This window comes from Setaria italica, chromosome IX (assembly GCF_000263155.2).
Source record: "Setaria italica strain Yugu1 chromosome IX, Setaria_italica_v2.0, whole genome shotgun sequence".
In the NCBI taxonomy this organism is placed as follows: Eukaryota; Viridiplantae; Streptophyta; class Magnoliopsida; order Poales; family Poaceae; genus Setaria; species Setaria italica.
In genome coordinates this window covers 14951145-14971146 of record NC_028458.1, presented here as the reverse complement: position 1 = coordinate 14971146, position 20002 = coordinate 14951145, and the positions used below count along the sequence as shown (strand labels likewise).

Sequence of the window (20002 nt, the reverse complement as noted above, 5' to 3'; positions counted from 1 at the left end):
CCAACTCCGCCTAGATGCTGGCCGCGACACCCCCGCCAACTCCATCACCAGCGGCCGGCGGCACCCCACCGTCTTGCCACCCCACCCACGACCTGCCGCCGCGCTAACCTGGCGACCTTCCCCGTCTCCTCCACCATCTCCGACAAGCTACAGGCATGCTCCCGCCCAGTCCCTAGCCCACCGCTTGTCCACCTGCCGCCCCCGGCTGGCGATGTCCCTGCCGCCGCGCTACGTTGCCCCGCAACCCGCCTCCGCCGCCAGACCTCCCTGCCCCTCCCCCTTTTCTAAGGCCGCCAGCCATGAACCTCCCCTCAGCAACCCCGAACCCCCAAAACCCGAAATCCTAATCCGGATGCTCACCGGCGGGGACGCCGCCATGCCGCGCCGCCCCAACAGCGCACTAGAAGGCGACACGCGGCTATTTTGTCGCAGCTACATTCCCCGAACATTTTCAGGCTTTTCTTCATGCGCTCATGGATAAAACGGTGAGGCGACCCGCACGGAGGACCTTGGATGCGGGGCCCACGCGGCTCAGGCGGCGCGTCGAGGGGCGGGCATAAGAGCAAGGAGAGTGGCTAGTATGTCGGATGCGATCATACCAGCACTACACCGAAGCAGTTCCAATTCTTCCCCAGCGACGGAACAAGAGTGGGTTTGACCAGACCTCCCATTAGCAGGCCTACTGCTGGCGTCGGCTGGGGATGAGTTGGGGAAGAATTGGAGTGTGGGTGACAGCAAGCAAAGGGGAGAAACCGAGCAAGGGATGTCTGAACTCTGAACGAAGTTAGGAGAGGCCACATGCCCTCAAACAGTCTGAATCAACATACATCTGAGTTTTTTTTTTTTTTGATAAAGACATACATCTGAGTTAGGAGTAAGACGGAAGTCCCCTTCATTCAGACAGTCTGAATGAGACAAGTTTTACCAGGAAATCCCATTCACACAAGCCCTCAAACAGAAAATCGGATTCAAAAAAATGCAAGCCCAACATACCAGAATCGGGGGATTAAAGCAGATTTCTCAGTGATTTCGCAGGTTACAACTTCATGACTGGAGAGTAAAATGAGGCTGGTTAGATAAACAGAATAAGCTATATGTCACTATCTTTGCAGCAAGGCTTTGAAGAATCTTATACACATTATTCTGATTTTTCAACATACATCCAACACAGGCAGGCGCTTCCTTGGCCACAAGTCTATGGTAAGAGTGGGAACAAAAAAATAAAAAAAATTCATGTACAGGTAAAACGTCAATCTCTCGTTTTCCTCCAGGTAAATGCAGGCTCCAACACCGTCCTGATGGGACGGACTGCATCCAGTTTGGCAAAACATGAACTCTAGTAGGGGTCAGTGGAACTTATGGTACTTTGCAAAATGCCTGGCAACCCACGGCGCGAGCTGTGTGTTCTCGGGCTCCCTCTTGTTCTTGTTGTAGTAGTCCGACCACAAGGCTGGATATATTTCAGGGTTGAAGCCATCACGGTATACACAAAATGGTAGCCAGCCTTCGCCGTTCATTCTCCGTTTTCTTTCTCGGGGGTATGCCAAAGGAGCTTGTACGTACCTACATTGGAGGGGATTTATATTGTAAGAGTTAGGATAAGCATTTTGCATCTTGATCTTACAATGGACGGATCAGTACCTGATCCCATCGACAACAGAATCCCAACAGAAATGTGTGTGCCCAAAAACATGGCAAGCTGATCCATCTTTTCTGTTACTGTGTATATCTCTCAGCCTCCTCTCCAGGAAATCAGAGCCGATGACCTTTGGAAGGTATGGGTAATAAAGCATCCGTTTCTCCGGACACAACTCTTGCCTGCAGAATTGTACAAAGGATATCACTTTCGGACCATGAGCATATACATGCTATGCTGAAATTTTAAAGTAACACAGGAAACCCCAAATATAGTGGGGGTAAGAGAGGCCAGTTAGAAGACTTAGGATATGCTTCACATAGCAGATGGTTGTGCAATTTTAATGTAATTAGACAGTTCTCTTTTCCTCTATGTTACAGAGCATAACACGCCAAATGGCTAGTTCAGACAAAACTGGCCAAATTGAAAACCACCGCTGCAGCTATAAACTTTGTTGTTCTAAACTGGCACTTCAACAAGACAACAAAAGGAGTACATTTGCTAAGAATGGTACAGCAGTTTAAGGTGTTCTCATCATAAATAAATAAAAAAATACGACAAGAAAGACACTGCAATTGCTAGGAATGATGACTAAATAAGAACGAGACACACAGTGAATTTTTTAATAGAAGGAATGTTACCCCTAAATTAAGCTCCATTGTGCAGGTGTCATCAACTTACAAATATTAAAGAGCTTACATAGATTAGATCAATTGATGTACACTAAGTAATGCAATCAAAGAATACTATCAGAACTAGGGATCAAACAAACTACAACTGGCTTCTGAACTGGAAGGTCAAGATAGGAGGAAAAAAAGAACTCACCTTGGTACAAAGTGTGAAAATGTTAGTATCTGTTTGCTGCTATTTTTTACTTCTTCAATAGCATCATGATTCTTGTCGTTCAATTTGTCAAAGTAAAGAGCAAGAGACTCATCATCATTTGCCAGATCTGAAGGCCATTTACAAGCATGGAAATCTTTACAAGCCTGATCAAACAAAACCAGAAATTATCAGTTCATAGATACAAGGAATTTCAGGATTTATTGTGCCAAGTTCTTTAAGAAGAAACTAAGAAAGAGGGCAATGATGGCATGCCTAACCATTAAACTGTGCTTCAGTGTGTGTGAATGCAATATTTCTCATTGTACAGCATAGTATGAATACTCAGACAGTGAGTTTGTTAGTGGCCGTGATGGAAGACCTGGTTTGTGGTATCCAATTGCGCAAAATAAATCAAGTGGTCCTCTTGCTAATATGGAATCCACATAACATTGTAAAAAAGGCAAATCTAATTATGGTATTGCCACACAAGGTCAAAGAATAGGTCCTGGGTCATGTCAAGATGTAAAACACAGATGATGGAATTTCATAGTTGACAGCTCATCATTTATACCCAGAAAAAAACAAAATTTAAACTGCACTAATTGACAATAATTGGTAACACTGTAACAGTTATTAGCAAATGAGGAATATGTATTGAGGGAAAGACCATCATACCATCTCTAGCGAAGGAACGCGCACACTGTTAACGTCCTTCTCCTTGTCAAAGCTCTGGAGAGTCGAGACAACCAATTAAGAAAGATGAGAAAAGCAGGATAATCCTAAGAATGCAATGCATTGTAATATGGCTTTAATATCCACTGTTACTGAAGCAAGGAAAACTAAACGACCTTGTGATACCATGAGAACAATGGTATGATTCCCAAGTCACCTATCATTCTTGGGCCTGTATCCACACCCAGCTCACTACACGCATCAAGCAATGCAGTCAGTTTCTCCAGCGAATCCATCTGGAAGGAACAATTTGAGTAACTGAGAGAGCCTCAACAATGATACAGTAATTCTGTATTGATTCGATAAAAAAAGGTAAATGCTGTACTCAGAAGTAGAATATCGTGTACTTAATATACGCTTTAGCTAAGAATACAACCCCATATCATCCCTTTCAGCTGTGTACTAGCTAACTAGCTAACAATCTGCACAAGTTACTTAAGAGCTCTCTCTCCCAAAACCCAAAAAGTAATCTGTAGGTAGCAATTATCTAAGTGCAATGCTAACCCTTTCTGTCAGCATATAAATAAATACATTCATAAATGAAATGTAGCTCAGATGGACAGGAATGCTAGAAAGCATTGAATAAAATCAAAACCCCATTGGTATACTTTGCCACATCTAAAATTAGGCCTCTAAGCAGCTTACTAAACAGGGGCAAGCGCCAACCAGGCTGCTGCTGCTGCTGCCAAACGTTACAATGTACCGTTGGATCAAATCCAGCTACGGCTAGCTGTATCGATGGTTCAGGGTGGACTAACCTATGCCGGAACAGCTAAGGCAGGGCATTTCGTCAAACACCTTGCTCGCAGGGCATGGAAGGCGGATGGAGGAGCTGGGAGGGGAGAAGGAGCGGAGGAGGATCGACTCACGTAGCGTCCGCCCTCGCGGCGCAGCCAGAGATCGTGGTTCCCGGGCACGTAGAAGACGGCCCCGAACCGGTCCCTGAGCACCTCCATGGTGCGCGCGAAGTTGTCCCTGGTCTCGGCCACGTCGCCCGCCACGACGAGCGCGTCGACGCCGGGGCCCTCCCCGGCGCCGACCTCGGCGGGGAGGCGGCGCACCCAGTCCATGTTCTCCGGGTAGTCCGTGTGGAGGTCGGACACGACGAAGACGCGCGTGGTGGCGGCCGCCGCCCGCGCCACAGGCACCGCGGCCTGCGGCGCGGGCGCCGCCGCCGCCGCCGCGCAGCAGCGGACGGGGGCCGCCGAGCGGGGGCGGAGGCAGCCCGGCACCCGGCGGCGCCTCCGGCGGCGTTGGTGCGGCGAGGACGGCGGCGCGGCGGCGGCGTCGAGCAGGTGGTGGTGCGCCGCGGCGGCGCGGGTGGAGGAGGAGGAGGAGGCGGTGGGCAGATGCGGTGTCATGTCGGGGCGAGGAAGGTAGCTAGCTGCGCGGAGCTGTGGGGGTCGGTCGCTGCCCGCAAAATCTGAAAAATCCTTTTCCCTTTCCCCTCGCCTTCCCCTTTTTTTTTCAACGAGAGGGGCAGTTTGGCGAATTTTGCGAGGACGTGGGGTTGGGGGCGGGCGGGCGGTGGTGGTCGCTCGGCGCGCGGGTGGATATATACGGCATCGCCGCGGCGAGATGCGCTGGGCCTAGCTGGGTGTCCTCAACTCGCCGGTGAGTTGGTGGGGAGGAAGGCGGCCGCGGTGGGGTGACGACGTGGCAGCGCCGCGGGCGGTGGGTGCCTGCCTGGGTTGGGGCGCCGAGACAGGCAGCTGCGGGGATGGACTGGATAGTAAAATAATAATCCGGGTCATTAGCGGCGTCGCGATGGTTATCGCTGCGCTGTGCGGGCTACTAATAATCATTTGCCGCCGCGCCGCGCCACCGGCGCGACCGCTGACTGACACGGGATCATTGCGGTGCGCGTTATCATCAGATGTGATGAGAGCAGCCGTTAAGTTAATGGTTGGCGCGGCCCCGGATTGGCGGTGGCTGGCAGGTGGGACCCGTCCCCACCCAACCCCCACGAGGCAATTGCGAAGCTCGCAGCCTTCCCTTGCTGGCTTGTAGGTTATTGTTGTGGTTGTGGCCTTGTCGGGGTGGGTGCAATGGAGTGGAGCAGTGCATGGTCAAGCAAGCGTGGCAGGAGTACGCGTGCAGTGTGCGTCAGTTGCCGCACGATTTCGTTCACGGAACTCGTGCGTCAAAGGAGCGGCACACATCTGAACGACGTGTTGCAGGTGCCGGTTCCATGCTGTCGACTACTTTTCGGTACAGACAGAGAAGCTTGATAGCTCGATATAGAACCCGGCGGCTTTTCTTAACTTAAAATGGGCTTAGGGTACAACCCGATCGAAGTCAACGCACGTTCAACACCCTGCCAAACTGATGCTAGAAGCATTTTAATTCTGGCGAAGTCGTGTGTCGCAGGCTCGCAGCGTTAAAGGAAGCTCAACCCTCGGGAAAAATAAAAATAAAAAGGCGAAGTACACTTTTGGCTCCAAAGCGACTGGGGCGGTCACGCTATCGACCCCATAAAGTAATCATGCGAGATTAGGACCTGCCCGGCAGCTGTGTTCATACGTCAAAGAATGGTTCGCGTGCTCGTGCCCCCATTAGTATTCTCCCATTAGTATTCTTAGATTCTGTTTGTTTGGAATTAATCCACCTAAATTAAATTATATAAGTTGGATTATGCAGCCGTTCTCTTCTACCAAACTCTATGCTTGACACATGCAACAACGGCCTCTTGATAACTTCGCGGTTTCCATCTGGCAAAACTTCGTCATACCACAGTGCAAGCACTCCCTATAGCTCATGCATCATCACCGCCTTCCTCCGGTTGCATTGTTGCATCACCGGAATATTGTGGAATTTGCCGCTTGTGCCTTCTGCGACGCCTACGAAGATCAACACCACCTCCTGTTGCGTTGTCCCCGAGCAGCTGCTGTCTGGCGCGCCATTGGTTGGATTGCCGCCCTGCACTTGACCTCCTACCGCAACCTCTGGACTCTTGCTGATCTGTCTGACGACGCTGCCCCGGCGGCACTCTCGGCAGTCACCACGGCGGTCCTTTGGAACATCTGGAAAGCATTACATTGATGCGTCCAAAACACTTTGCAATGTTGCAGCTGATCTTTCCTATGGGCACACAGGTTTAAACGAGTCGAGCAGCTATTTTTACTTGTTTTTGTTCACAAGCCGAGCTGCTCAGCTAAAAGGCTAAAGGTCCAACATAGCGCCGAGATGTGAATTAGAAGAGTATACACTACACTAGGGTTAGAGTGTAGAAGCCATTACCTTGCGGTGAAATATTTGTATGACTATATTAAAAAAAGGTGAAGAAGTATATGGTCAAGGTCCGTACAGACCGTTAGTTGATAAAGATAGGTTCGTTTATTTCAATCGATATGTCTTTTATTGCTTACTCGGATTTCTATAATAATTGCTATCTTATTTTATTTATAAAAATTATTTAAAATTATTTATTATATTTTAAATTATACACGTGCCACGGCCCACAAATCATTATGGAAAAGGCTGACGAGATCGCCTGCACGGAGTACGTACGTTCGGGAGCTGCCCGTAAGCTCCCGCTACGTGTAATGGGTCAATCATTGGCGTGTGACGGGCATAACATGATCAGATCGTTGCGGGTTCCTCGTTGGCGCGTGGCGTGTGATCGCGCCCAACCAAGAACGTATAGTGATTGGTTTGAGACTTCCAGTATGCAGCTGCTTGAGCTCTGCTCGAGTTATCCTATCTTATCCCATTATCCCAAAAGCAAAAGCCTCGATGTTCCGTACGAGATAGTGACGTCATGCGCCGGGAATCCGCGAGCTCAGCTCCCGAACCCCGATACGTGTCTAGTCCTGCGCAGATCCGTGCGAGCCCTTTCCGCGAATTTATGTATGATCACAAACTTTGTTATGGTAATCCATGACTTAACGGTATCCTGCCATACCCTGCTAGCCTGCTACGCACGAACTGAAAACACACAATGACGCAAGAGACGAGTCCACATCACGTCGCGTCCTCCGGATAACGTTGCGCTGGCCGCTGGGAATCAAACCGGTGGATCGATTCCGATTCGTCTATCGTCCTGGGCCAGTGGGCCGCTTCTCTTTACCCGTGGGGCATCCTTGACGGGGCGCCCATGCCGAGTGGGCCCATGCTTAAAAGCCCACGTGTACACTCTGCCCGCCGATCACGTGTGAGGGAGCCTGGGCGCTTCTGTGCTCCGGTGTGCCCATTTCCGACAAGGCGAAGGCGACACGTCGGTCGGCGTCCGTGCTGGAAAAATTCGATAAAGCGCCCCTCATCAATCATCAGTCGCGGGGGGTCTATAAATGGCCGGGGGAGCACAAGTGTTGGTCCACGAAGGCAAGGAGCGACGAAAGTCCGAGACGAAGGCACGAGTGACAAAGTCTTGATCTCGTGCGGAGTGAAGGTTTTTCTGGTTCGGGGAGGGCAGCGATGGCGGGTGGTGGCCGTCGTACTGGTCCGTCGCCGGCGAGGCTGGCGCTGATGGTGCTGCTTCTCGCGGCGGCGGTTGCGGCGGAGGCCAAGGTGGTGCACGTGGAGGAGCCGCACCGGCGGAGCATGCTGGCCAATGGCCTCGGCTCGGCACCTCCCATGGGGTGTGACCTGCAAGACCTCTATCTTCTTCTTCTTCTTCTTCTTCTTTTGTGGTTCCTTGTGTAACCTTGGCATCTTGCCAAGTGTGAAGTGTCAGCCTTCGTCGCGCGAGAGTTGATCCGAGTCTGATTCCTGACCGCAGGTGGAACAGCTGGAACCACTTCCAGTGCGACGGCAACGGCGAGGTGGTCATCAGGGAGACCGGTACTTGCTCAGCTTCGTTTTAGGCCCCAGCTCGTGTGTTTCAGTAGCAGTCGAGCTCGCCTTCTGATTCTGAATTGAGCGGCTGGTGAAGTGATGATCTTGCTCTCTCTGTTTCTTTCTTTCTTGCTTGATTGATTGCCTCCCATGTCTCGATCATCAGCTGACGCACTCGTGTCGACCGGGCTCGCTGCTCTCGGCTACAAATACGTCAACATCGGTGCGCCAGCTCACCCCACTATAGCCTTCCCGGTTCTTCATCCTTTCCTTTTCGGCAAAATAATAATAATTCTTGCTTGAACTGGATAATCATGTGTTCTTTGTCTGTCAGATGACTGCTGGGCAGAGCCAAAACGTGATGCAATGGTAAGCACAAGCCGATTCGCTGGTGTCTGAACTTTTTTTTTTTGGAATGGTGCTGGTGTCTGAACTGAACTGAGCAGAATTAACCTTGCATGTTGTATCTTCGATCGCCGGCGGGATGCAGGGCAATCTGGTGGCCAATACCAACACGTTCCCGCACGGGATCAAGGCGCTCGCGGATTACGTCCACAGCAAGGGGCTCAAGCTCGGGATTTACTCCGACGCCGGGTGAGAAGCGATGCTCTGTCTCTGCTCTGGTCGTCAAGCGATCCCTTCGTTTCTCTTTCCTCCTGCACTGCACTTGGTGTAAAGTGTAAACCACTGTTCTCTTCTCCCGTGCGCAATTCTCTGCAGGTTCCAGACCTGCGCCAAGGTCCAGCCGGGCTCCCTCGGCCATGAGGAGCAGGACGCCAAAACTTTCGCGGCATGGGTGAGTGTACAGCACCATCTGCTGATACTACTACTTTTCATCAAACAGGAGAGGATAATGTGTGATTTGACGATTCGAGTACTGTTTCGTGTCCCGTTTCCTTGGCTCTGTCCTCGCAGGGAGTCGATTACCTCAAGTACGACAACTGCAACAACGGCGACCTCAAGCCGCTGGAGAGGTGCGCGACACAAATGGCCTGCCCTGAGCCTCCTGACTATCTGAGCGTCTCCCTGCCTGACAGTCAGATGTAGGCAGCCGAGTGAGTGTACCTGCTGACAAGTTTGTGGCGAGTGAACAGGTACCCTGAGATGAGCAAGGCCCTGATGAAGGCGGGCAGGCCCATCTACTTCTCGCTGTGCGAATGGTACGTTGCCACGGACGACGTCACTGTCCTCAGTAATCTAACCCTGAATGACTAGAATCCATGGATATCATGCACTGTTTCCTGACATGTTCCGGTGATCGATCGTATTCGTGGTTCAGGGGCGACATGCACCCGGCGCGGTGGGGCGCGGCCTACGGTAACAGCTGGAGGACCACCAACGACATCGCCGACACCTGGGAGAGGTCAGGCAGCGTTCGTGTTCATCTCCATGGCCGTCGTGTTCTTCTTGCCGCATCGCCACCGTGCCGATTTTGTTTACTTTGTTGCCTGCGTTTCACTTCAGCATGATCGCAACGGCGGACCAGAACGAGGTGTGGGCGGAGTACGCGCGCCCCGGCGGCTGGAACGGTCCGCCCGGTTTCTCCATGCCATGTGCACCACTCATTTCAGATCCTAGAAAGTGTTCTTCGATGCCATGAATTCGTCGTCTTCTTCGATGGTGCAGACCCGGACATGCTGGAGGTGGGCAACGGGGGGATGAAGAACAACGAGTACGTCGTGCACTTCAGCCTGTGGGCGATCTCCAAGGTGACATCCATTTCCTCCGCATTATTCTATCGCAGAACAAAAAAGTTAGCATTTCCTTCTCTGAACCTTTCCGTCTCATCGATGATCGAACCCATCCGATGCGTGTTCAGGCGCCGCTCATCATCGGCTGCGACCTGAGGCACATGCCGCAGGAGACGTACGACATCCTGGCCAACAAGGAGGTGATCGCCGTCAACCAAGGTGAGCGCTGAGACCATGCTGTAGCGTTTCCAGCTTCAGTGGCTCGTGTTCAGTTTACTGACGGGGAGGAGCTCCTGCCCTGTCCCGGCCTGGGACAGATCCGCTCGGCGTGCAGGCGAAGAAGGTGAGGATGGAGGGGAGCAGCGAGATCTGGGCGGCGCCGCTGTCGGACTACCGGACGGCGGTGGTCCTGCTGAACCGGCACGCGACGGACGAGGCCACGATCACCGCGCGCTGGGACGACATCGGCCTCCCTGCCGGCACCGCCGTCGAGGCCAGGGACCTGTGGCTGGTACGTATACGCCGCGCGCGGTTCCGCGTTGGCTCGTCGGGACGTACGATCGCCGCACAGCGGATTGACATTGTTGCTGTTGTTGTCGTCGATCGCAGCACAAGACGCTGGACACCGCGTTCACGGACAAGATGGCGTTCGACGTCGCGGCGCGGTCGTGCAGGATGTTCGTGCTCAAGTCCAGGCTCCGGTAGAAGCAGAGCGCGGCGGCCCCGGTCCCGTGGACGGCGCACGATGCCGGTCGGCGGAGATGACGTGGCGTTGGTAGATATTGGGCGATTTGCTCGTACTGCTACTTGCATAAATGCCTATTAAGGATCAGGGATTTAAGAATGTGTTCCTTTTAGGGGACGATGATATACTTGTAGTACTGTACTATACATTTTTTTTTAGACCTAGTACTGTAGTATACATGACTTTGCACACTGGTACCGGTGGGCCTTCTTTACCACGGCCGACGATACCTTGAAGCAAAAAGCCGGGCTGAATCCGGGCCGAGAACGCCCGATTTGGCGGCCCATGGGCTGTTGAAACGAAGTTATACGGCGGGGCTGACGACAAAAGAGCGTTAAGAGCATTTCGGCCGCAAAAGTTCAGGGATTACGCCGCTTTACGTTGAATTCCTGCAAATTTCACATGAAGTACTGAAATTCCTCCACGTAATTAGATTAAACCACGCGGCGTCGAGTGCTAACGTACCCAAATTTCTCGGGCACCAATCATAGTGCATCTCACTGGGTGATATAGGTCAAGATTGAACTCCTCAAAATACTCGAAGTCCAACGTGACAACTAACCACTGCTTGAAAAAAACAAGGGCAGCTCGCACCAAACGACGTCCTCGTCGACTGTCGTCACTCTGTCAACCACCACTCGGCTAGGTGACGGACAGCATGCTGGCAATCAGGCCAGGCTGTCTTGTTCTGAATTTTCTTCTCAGAAAAAAGAAGGCGACGAGACGGGATAGAGGATCCCAGTCCGCACAAACATTTTGTGCAGAGACCGATCGATACAGACATACAGTGCCGAACCATCTCCACCGTGCTCTGCTTCCCAGCCCAGCAGTGGCTGAGTAGTCAGTGGGCCCAGGACCCCCAACCACATCCCACTGCTTTCATGTCTTCTTCTCGCGCACCATCGCGTCGCGTACATGCTGAACTTATAAGCTGGCTGAAAAGTTAAAACGGCTGATTTGTTGTAAGAGAAAAACACTGTTCAGTGGCTGATAAGCCGACTGAATAAGCTGAAACGAACAGGATGTGTCGAGGCTAAACAAAGCAAAGGAAGCCTAAGCCCTAGGCTCGCTAGCTAGTAAAACCTTGGAAACATTTGATGTGACAAGAGCTAAACTTAACACGCCCTAAACTAAACCTCACCTTATCGATATCGCTGTCTTGTCATCCATCACTTTTATAGCTGATCCGGCATTTATGTTGTGGGATGACGCTCTTCATGCTTTTGCTTATCCTTGCAAGAAACGTCGTCCATTTGCGGATAAGCAGCCCATCCAATCCAACCCATTGCTAATCGCCTGTCACTAGCAAGTTAAGGCTGCTGTGGAGGTCAAGGACAGAGACGGCGAAGGCGAAGACGACTTGTGAATTGTGATGATCCTTTTCCGTTCCGCTCACTTATTGAGCTCGATTGGGATCCAAGCGATCGAGGAGGACTCAGGAGATGATCGAGGTAAAAGCGTGCTGACGATGATGCCGACCGCGCGCGTCGGAGTTTCTAGCCCTGGCCGACACTAGCGCATAGCCACTAGCGTTTTCTAGCTCGTGGCCAATCATTGCCGATCATATATACCATGGACTGTAGCATGTACGTGGATCGATCCCTTGGCCACGAAGCCATGGTCGGTTCGATGGGATTGTGGGCTCAGGCGCCAGGTGTTGCGGGCACAGCCGCACAGGGCACACCACCTATAGAGCTTCGTTCGACTGTTCAATCGCTACCTGCTCACGCTGGCACTATGTGGATGGAGGTAGGTAGGCGATCGAGGCTAACCAACCTCGGCCGGCATGGCTGGAAACATCGTTTCGTGCACACACGTATGTGCATGATTGGAGCTAGCAGGCAGCTAGCTTGGGATCAGAGAGACGTTCCGCTGAAAATTGAAGGTCAGAGGGATCTCCACGCATGACAGAAGCTGCCACTTGGACATATAGCTACTACGCAGATCGGCATCGGCTGGGTCCGGCGGCAGTGCGCAGGTCGGCCGCCCACACCACACGACGTTGAGATTTGCAACGTAGGCAGAGTAGGATGCACGAGTGCTTGGATAAAAGAGGGAGATAAAGAGCAGCCGCGCCGCGCGCGCGTCAAACCGCGCGCGATCGGCGCCTCCTGGCCCGGCACGCATGGCAGCCAGCTCGCAGCAGCCTCGTCACCAATCCCGATCGTTGCCGGCCATTATCGCGTGGAGCTAGCGCTGGCGTACGTGTATCATCCTAGCCCCATTCCTTGGCCTTGAGAAGCAGCACATCAGTACCGCGTGCTTGAAAGACTAGTAAGACGCAGCTCCTAGTCTCCTACCAACCGGCATCGTCGTCACCTGTCAACCACTCGATGATGGAAGACACGCCGCAGTCAATCAGGACAAGTTTTTCGCTTCTGAGCATTTAAGGGTCTGTTTGGTTCTAACATATTAAAGTTTAACATCCGTCACATCGGATGTTTGATATTAATTAGAAGTATTAAATATAGACTAATTATAGAACTAATTGCACAGTTGGAGTGTAATTCGCGAGACGAATCTATTAAACCTAATTAATCCATGATTTGACAATATGGTGCTACGGTAACCATTTGCTAATGGTGGATTAATTAGGCTTAATAGATTCGTCTCGCGAATTAGCACAGGGTTCTGCAATTAATTTTATAATTAGCTCATGTTTAGTTCTTCTAATTAGCATCCGAACATCCGATGTGATACTGTTAAAGTTTAGCAGCTCGTATCCAAAAGGTAACAGGGAGATACGAAGAATCCCGCTGAGTACAAACTAAAAGCATTTCGGACAGAGATACACAGGACCGTCACTCTTCACAGTGCATGTATGCTTTCCAGTTCCCAAGCAGAAGGCTCGAGAGTCAAGGGCATGTTGCTCTTGTCTCGTTCAGTCCTTCCCCTTTGCTTTGGGACACCGCATTATTCCCGTCGCAATGCCAAACAAATCCAAGGGTGGTTACTAGTGGCTTCTTCCATTCTGGTCAGTTTTTTTTCCTAACAGAGAGCAATGGGACAGTTGGCTAGCTAGCTAGCGTTGCCTTTCAATAAACTCTCCTTGCATCACTTTGTGCAGTTGTAGCTGTGGGGGCTGGCCACATCGCGGCATGATGAGTTCATGGCTGATGGGCATTCTCTCAGAAAGATGCTGAAACTTTATTATCCTTGGGTTGGCTGCTATGAGAGTTTCAACATTGCGCGCGGATGAATGGATGATAGAGCCATAATTGATTGCCGGTTACAAGCAAATCGATCCAGAAGTGGTACGTAGCCTCTGAAGCCGAACGACAGAGACGCCAGCAAGCAACGATGAAGAACGAAGCCTGGTACGTACGGTGATGATTACCCTTTTTTCCCGTTCCCTACTTCCCTTGTGCTCGAGCGGGCTGGGACATACAGGTGTTGAGCTTCCAAGCCAGACAGCGTGCATACGATGAGATCGATGGCGCCTCCCCGACACTAGCCAGACCGGTCTCATCGCCAATCATCACATCGAAGAAGCAGCGCAGGCGTACGTGTATGAGTGTATCCTTAATTGGTTCCTTGGCCTTGAAGGCATGGTCGGTTTGATCATCATCAACTGTTTAATCATGGCCACTTTGATTGAAGAATCATGGGCTCTTGCGTGCCAGGGTTGTGTTGCATGCACAGTAGGTGTATAGTAGGATGCACGAGTGTCTGGATAAGGAGACCGATGACGTGGTGCAGGCTCAAGCTTCCGTCGAGCGAACTAGAGTCAATTTGAGCGAGCATGCGTCGCGGCCCATGTCGGACAAGGACACGGCGCCGGCGGCTTGCTCGAAAATGATGGGTCAGTGAGAGGATAATAATACGCGCGAAAAGGCTAATATCGCTCCTTCTCGGATGCAAAGTTTTTGTGCAGTTTTAACTTTTATCTAAGCGCTGGAATGGAGATTTGAACCTGCGTCGTCGTTCCGGGGTGCATCCGTGCATGCCATGACGCACGGTGCGCGTGTACTCCGTGTAGCCGGCTGCCAAGGCCGCGCCGGACCGGCGGACCGTCGCGGCGCGTATGGCAACCACCTCGTAACGTATGTATTAGCCGGGCTCCAGCCCGGCTCCGGCCGGGCGCGCGCGCGTTCCTCTCGATCGCTCTCCTCCGATAGCTTCCGCGGCGCCGCGGCACGCGCGCGACGGCGCGAGTGCGAGAACCCTGGCATCTCTGCTGCCCTGGCGTGTCTGCCGCGCCGGGGCCCGTCCGGGCGGGATGGCAGTGCCGTACGTCACCCGCTGCCAGAAGCAAGGGGCGCGCGCGCAGCGCATGTGTTGGTGGAGGGGCGGGGTCGGCGCGCGCGGGCGCAGGTGCGCCCTTGCCATGCAGGCGCCTGCGCGCCGGTGCCGACTCGGCTCTCCGCTACAGCACAATCGGCGGCGCTGCTACGAGACGGAAGCCCCAACCAATCAACCCCCAAAAAAGAAGGACGCCGACCTAAAAGAAACTACAATGTACAATCCCCTCCCACTCCTAAGGTTTCGTGCAAGCAATCAAAGCGAGTCACGCTCCAGTCATCAGCATCGATTGGTTTCGTCAGTCGTCACCCTGCTGGATTCGTCACCGATGCCAACCCATCCGGCCATCCGGCCGGCCGGCCTTTGCTTCGATCCCCAAGGATCAGGATCAGATAGGGGGCGTGTGGCAGCCTGCTCCGGCTCAGCCAGCCCATGAGCCAGGTTCTGACCAGCTCAGCCAGGCTGACGAGATGCAGAGATGTTGTTTGACAATTTTGTATTTGGTGGGTCTGGCTCATTTAAAACTTTGTTTATTAACTTGTACAAATTGGTGGACTCACCTTACATCCTAGCTGTGGCAGACTTAGGGCCTGTTTGGTTAGCATTGCTTATAAATAAGCAACTTACAAATAAGCAAATAAGTTGCTTATAACCCAAACACCCTTGCTTATAGAGTTGCTTATAAGTTGTTTATGCGTAAGCAAATAAGCAAGTTTGGAGCTGCTTATTTTGCTTATGGGGTACTCTTTACCCCCCTACCCTTACCACTTTTCTCTCTCTCCTCCCACTTTTCTCCTTTCCCCAGATCCCCTTCTCTCTCTCCTTCTCTCCCCCGGCCCGGCGCTCCCACCCCGCCCGCCGGTCCCTCCCCGCCGCCGCCCGCCGCCGCCGCCGCTCCAGCCCGCCGCCGCCGCAGCCCCTCCCGCCCGCCGCCGCCCGCCGCCCGCCTCGCGGGCCTCACCGTCCTCGACGGCGAGGGCAGCCTCACGCTCCACACCGTGGCCCTCGACAAGCTCGACGGCGAGGCCTACGTCAACATCCGCAAGGGCAAGGTCATCCCGGGGTACGAGCTCTCCCTCACCCTCTCCTGGGAGGCCGAGGCCGCCTCCGAGTCCGGCGCCGCCGAGGTCGCCGGCGCCGCCGAGGTCCCCTACCTCGCCGACGAGAACGCCGACGAGGACCCCGACCTCCGCGTCACCGTCCGCGGCGACGAGACCCCGCTCGCGCGCCGCGCGAAGGACGCCTTCCTCGCCCGCGGCAAGCCCCTCGTCCTCGAGAAGATCCGCGAGTTCGTCGCCGCCATGGCCAAGGGCGGCCCGGCCAAGGACGAGCTCGAGTCCAAGAAGACTCCCGCCAAGGCCGGCGCCGCAGCGCCTGGCGCCGCCCCGGCTGTGAAGAAGGAGGAGCCTCCCGCTCCTGCGCCGGCTGCGAAGGAGAAGAAGGCCAAGGGGAAGGACAAGGAGGGGTTCAAGACGATTGAGATGACGGAGAAGTTCTACTGCCGCGCCAAGGACATATATGAGATCTTGATGGATGAGAACAGATGGAAGGGGTTCACACAGAGCAATGCGAGGATCAGCAGAGAGGTCGGAGGGGAATTTAGCCTATTTGATGCAGTAGGCAAATGTGAGGGTAGAGGGAAATGGGATGGTAGGGGCAAATGTGTCAATAGCAGTCTCATTTATTGCAAATAAGCAACCCAAACCAAACACCTAAGACTTATAAATAAGCAACCATAATAAGCAAATAAGCAACTTATAAATAAGCATCCATAACCAAACAGGCCCTTACCACGCTCGCCCATGCCGCACCTCACGCCGCAGCTGCTTGCCGCGCTCGCTACCTCCGCTTGGTGCTCGCGCCACCAGTCACGCACCGCTGCTCGCCGCCCACCACGGCCACTTGCCTGCGCCGCACAACCTGCTCCCACCAGGGCTTCCCAGTCAACGAGCTTGCCGCCACCACTATCGCTGCGAGGAGAAATCGGGGAGCGCGAGCGTCGTCATCCCCCTCGGCCCTCACAAACTTGCTGCCGCCACCACCAGCAAGGGAGCCGACATTGCTGTAGATGCCGGCTCGGCCCTCTTGACACTGCCCCTTCAATTTCTTCCTCACTGAGCATGGGGCGACGGTGGCGCATCAGCGAGGCTGCACGCATCCATACATCGTCATTGGTGTGGGCTGGGCGGCCGTAGGGGAGCTCCGGCAAGGGGCACGATGGGTAGAAGTTGACAGCCATGTGATGCTCCTGCTCGCCCATCATCTCCTTCATGTAGCTTGGCTCCAGACCCAGGCTCTCCAAGAACCTGAGCTCCCGAACCTCCGTGCAGTAGTTGCTCATCATACGCGTGCGTGCCATCAATCTCAGAAATACAACTACTACTTCTTTCAATAATCGAAGAATTTTAGCTTGTGCTTGAGCTCGTCCCTGGTGGGTGGCGGGCCGGCGGTTCCAGGAGGTATGAGCTCAGCTCAACCGCGAGGCGCATGGCAGGAGCTTGGCCAGCGGCGGCTTGGCCGGCGGGGTGGCTGAGGGCGCAGGTGGCGGGCACACAGGCAGTCTCCAGGACGAAACGGTGATGGTGCTCGGCTGGAGGCCATGGCACGGCAGCGCTCCAGCGTCGAGACGTGCAGGGCTGGGTCGCGAGGCACCGGAGATCACCGTAACGCTACTGCTTGGGCCGACAGAGCCTGCACCGCGTGGAACGGTCGATTTTGGCGTTCCACGCTATGTAGGCTGGCTGGCCTTTTTTTTCACCATCTCAACCTGATAAGTGACCTCATCCAAGCTACCAAAAAGCTAACCTGCACCAACTAGGCTCATCCGGGCTACCAGACGAGCCATACACTAGCCCCGCCTTGCACTTCTCACATGGATCGGAGTACGCTGCAGCTCAAACGTGCGGGAATGCAGTGTTGTCCTGTCGAAGGTACCAAGACTCCGCCTGTCACTGGTTTGGTTGGCCCCTTGCCTTCTGTAGATGCTAGCATCGTGCCATTTTCCGTGACATCAAAACCGCAGTGAGTCTAATTCAGGCAAACTATGGAAGATCGGGAATGGGAAATTGATTCGTCATTGAAATTCGACTGATTAATTAATTAATTCCTTGTGATATTCCACTAGCGTGGAGACTGGTGAAAAGCAGGACTCTCCGGCAGTGTTGAAATTCTAGCAGATTTTGTACCCCCTTTCGCGGATTTGTTGTCAGGGAAGCGAAGTCGGCGTACGTATCTATCCGGTGCTTACAATCACCACCAAGGGATCAACGAATGATGGAGCACCCTCCAATAGCTGAAGATCATCACGCTTTCGGCGTTGATGCTCCCCCACGATCATGCAGATTACAGAGGTGAAACCACACTCCCAAGTGCACTCACAGATCCACAAGTGATAGACATCAACAATACTACTGTAATGTTTTTCCTCTTCATTTTGAGCGAGATGATAAGCATCGAGTTGATTGCTACACCACCACATCGCTCTCTCTCTCTCTCTCTCGTCCAATAATGCAGTGCGCAGCGCAACGTTTTCAAGCAACCAAATAAAAAATCACCCAATCCAAGGCCTTCTTATCTATCTGCACATTTGCGGCTGGCGATGGGACTCCTCCCACGACGCTACCAAGTCAACAATGCGCTGTTCTGCCATTTTTATCCAAGGTGTTGTTGGCCAACTCCGTTTTTCTGTGTTTTATCGCAGCATCTGCCCCCCTCTCCTTGTCGTTTCACGTCACATCCGCTACAAGCTAGAGACCACCATCGGCACGCAGTGGGCACCTCGATATGGTTACTTACTCGGATTTGTTAATGGGGAGGAGGAAGGATTAGAGGCCAAGCGATCAGGTGATCAAGTGACGACATCGTCCACTAATGCGACTCGGAGCGGCGACCAGGGGCCGGGATCACCGATCGATCACTGCCCACTAGCAGCTCTGCTGCAGCGAACCCCATCATTAGCCACCGGTAATGATGGTCCGAGCTCTGAATCTCTCTGAAGGTCTGAACACGCTCCATGGATATCCGGCTCTCCAGGAGCAGCAGATGGGATCCGTGGCTGGAGAGTGGGGACAGAATGGCCTTGTCCCTATGTCGTGCGTCAACGTCCGGTTTTACATGCCCATCTTCAGCGCCGCCGTGTATGCCCACTCGGGCGGCCGCCATGGCGAGTGCTTTTGGGTATGCACGCATCGGAGTCCTATATATGAAACGATGATCATCGAGCATTACCAGTGGTAGCAAAGCTTCTGGTTTTATTTCGTTCAAAAAAGCTTCTGGTTTTATCATCAAGCATTAGTCAGGGGGATTAATAAACATAATTGGTCCCCGGAAAAAATAAACATAATTGATTAGAAAAGTGGTTATAGTTTGTTCATTATTTTTATAAAGTCTGCATTAACTTTTTGAGCACCAGATTCACATGGAGGTCGGTACACAGTGTGTTGGTCGAAACTGGCATAAAAGGCTTGATATACTGAATAATAAAAAGCAAAAAGGCCACCTAAGGGAAATGTTTGCATTAGAGATAATTTAGTTGACCACTTTCAACCTCTCCAAAAGATTTTTTTTTTGAAAATAACATCTCCAAAAGATCACACACTAAAAAAAAGGTGAACCCTCCAGCACACCTGCATGCATGGCGCCGAAAAGGAGAAAAAAGGTCGGAAATTGTTGCTTGAAAATCGTCGCTTTTGCTCTGGGTGCGCAGGAAAGGGGATGGGTGGGCTTTTCCCCGAATTAACAAAGTCACTAGTACTAAGTACTAACCATGAGGTGATGAGGATACAAACACAAAAGAGATGATGAAGTTATGAACTGGTTAAGTGGTTAGTGATCGCACCTCCTGAACAACCTTGCCCATTTTTATAAGCAGCTGACGTGCGCTTTGCCATACGATGGGGGCCTGGCCCTTGCTTTGATTCATCCGTCCTCTGCCCGAATTAGCGGATGAATTTGTCCGGGCAGGAAAAGCACGTACCTTCTGTACGAATTCCTTTGACGTCCTGAGCCTTTAGTAGTGTTCTATAGTGTTGCGGTCCTAAAGCTTCTATTTCTAGCGAAAGTGGTTAGTATACCTGATCACAGATTAACAGATGCAAAGCATTTTTGGGATTGTCATTACATTGGCCAAACTTTGGTCGTAAATATTGAAGAACCATATGGATTGAAACCGCGAAATAGTTTTGAAGATTGCAAAACTCGATAAAATACCCTGTATTGGAGAACAAGATAATACTCTGCACCCATGGTTACATATACTTGATTAGCAGGGTATCCCTCAACGACACGACTGCCCATGATCCCGTGAACTGTATGCGTGCCACAGACTCCAAGTATATGAACCCTGAAACATGCCAG

General features: G+C 52.5%; 3 protein-coding genes across 3 annotated transcripts; 2 read left to right on the top strand and 1 right to left on the bottom strand.

The window, feature by feature from the left end:
• Positions 1–977: 977 nt before the first annotated feature.
• Positions 978–4724, bottom strand: LOC101786705. Its single transcript, XM_004982698.3, has 6 exons — positions 4063–4724; positions 3310–3429; positions 3137–3190; positions 2462–2625; positions 1642–1818; positions 978–1563 (listed from the first exon to the last, which is right to left on the bottom strand). The coding sequence occupies exons 1-6, from the start codon at positions 4552–4554 to the stop codon at positions 1347–1349; spliced, it is 1224 nt and encodes a 407-aa protein (XP_004982755.1). The 5' UTR covers positions 4555–4724; the 3' UTR covers positions 978–1346.
• Positions 4725–7493: 2769 nt separating this feature from the next.
• Positions 7494–10712, top strand: LOC101786040 (alpha-galactosidase). The gene is made up of 14 exons (XM_004982697.3): positions 7494–7773; positions 7914–7975; positions 8136–8192; positions 8304–8338; positions 8460–8563; positions 8690–8765; positions 8885–8943; positions 9064–9129; positions 9249–9332; positions 9434–9498; positions 9596–9678; positions 9789–9879; positions 9978–10171; positions 10270–10712. The coding sequence occupies exons 1-14, from the start codon at positions 7610–7612 to the stop codon at positions 10363–10365; spliced, it is 1236 nt and encodes a 411-aa protein (XP_004982754.1). The 5' UTR covers positions 7494–7609; the 3' UTR covers positions 10366–10712.
• Positions 10713–15576: 4864 nt separating this feature from the next.
• On the top strand, positions 15577–16356 carry LOC101785636 (activator of 90 kDa heat shock protein ATPase homolog; the record flags this gene model as incomplete). Its single annotated transcript, XM_012848961.2, has 1 exon — positions 15577–16356. A coding segment is annotated over one exon (765 nt), but the record flags the coding sequence as incomplete, so codon positions are not given.
• Positions 16357–20002: the final 3646 nt, after the last annotated feature.

Coding starts and splice junctions, on each gene's coding strand:
- LOC101786705 (XM_004982698.3), bottom strand. CDS start 4,554: ATGACACCGCATCTGCCCACCGCCTCCTCCTCCTCCTCCACCCGCGCC. Junction 2,626..3,136: donor GCGTTCCTTCGCTAGAGATG/GTATGATGGTCT, acceptor TTGTTTGATCAG/GCTTGTAAAGATTTCCATGC. Junction 1,819..2,461: donor TTTTCACACTTTGTACCAAG/GTGAGTTCTTTT, acceptor ACAATTCTGCAG/GCAAGAGTTGTGTCCGGAGA.
- LOC101786040 (XM_004982697.3), top strand. CDS start 7,610: ATGGCGGGTGGTGGCCGTCGTACTGGTCCGTCGCCGGCGAGGCTGGCG. Junction 7,976..8,135: donor GGTGGTCATCAGGGAGACCG/GTACTTGCTCAG, acceptor CTCGATCATCAG/CTGACGCACTCGTGTCGACC. Junction 8,766..8,884: donor CCAAAACTTTCGCGGCATGG/GTGAGTGTACAG, acceptor CTGTCCTCGCAG/GGAGTCGATTACCTCAAGTA.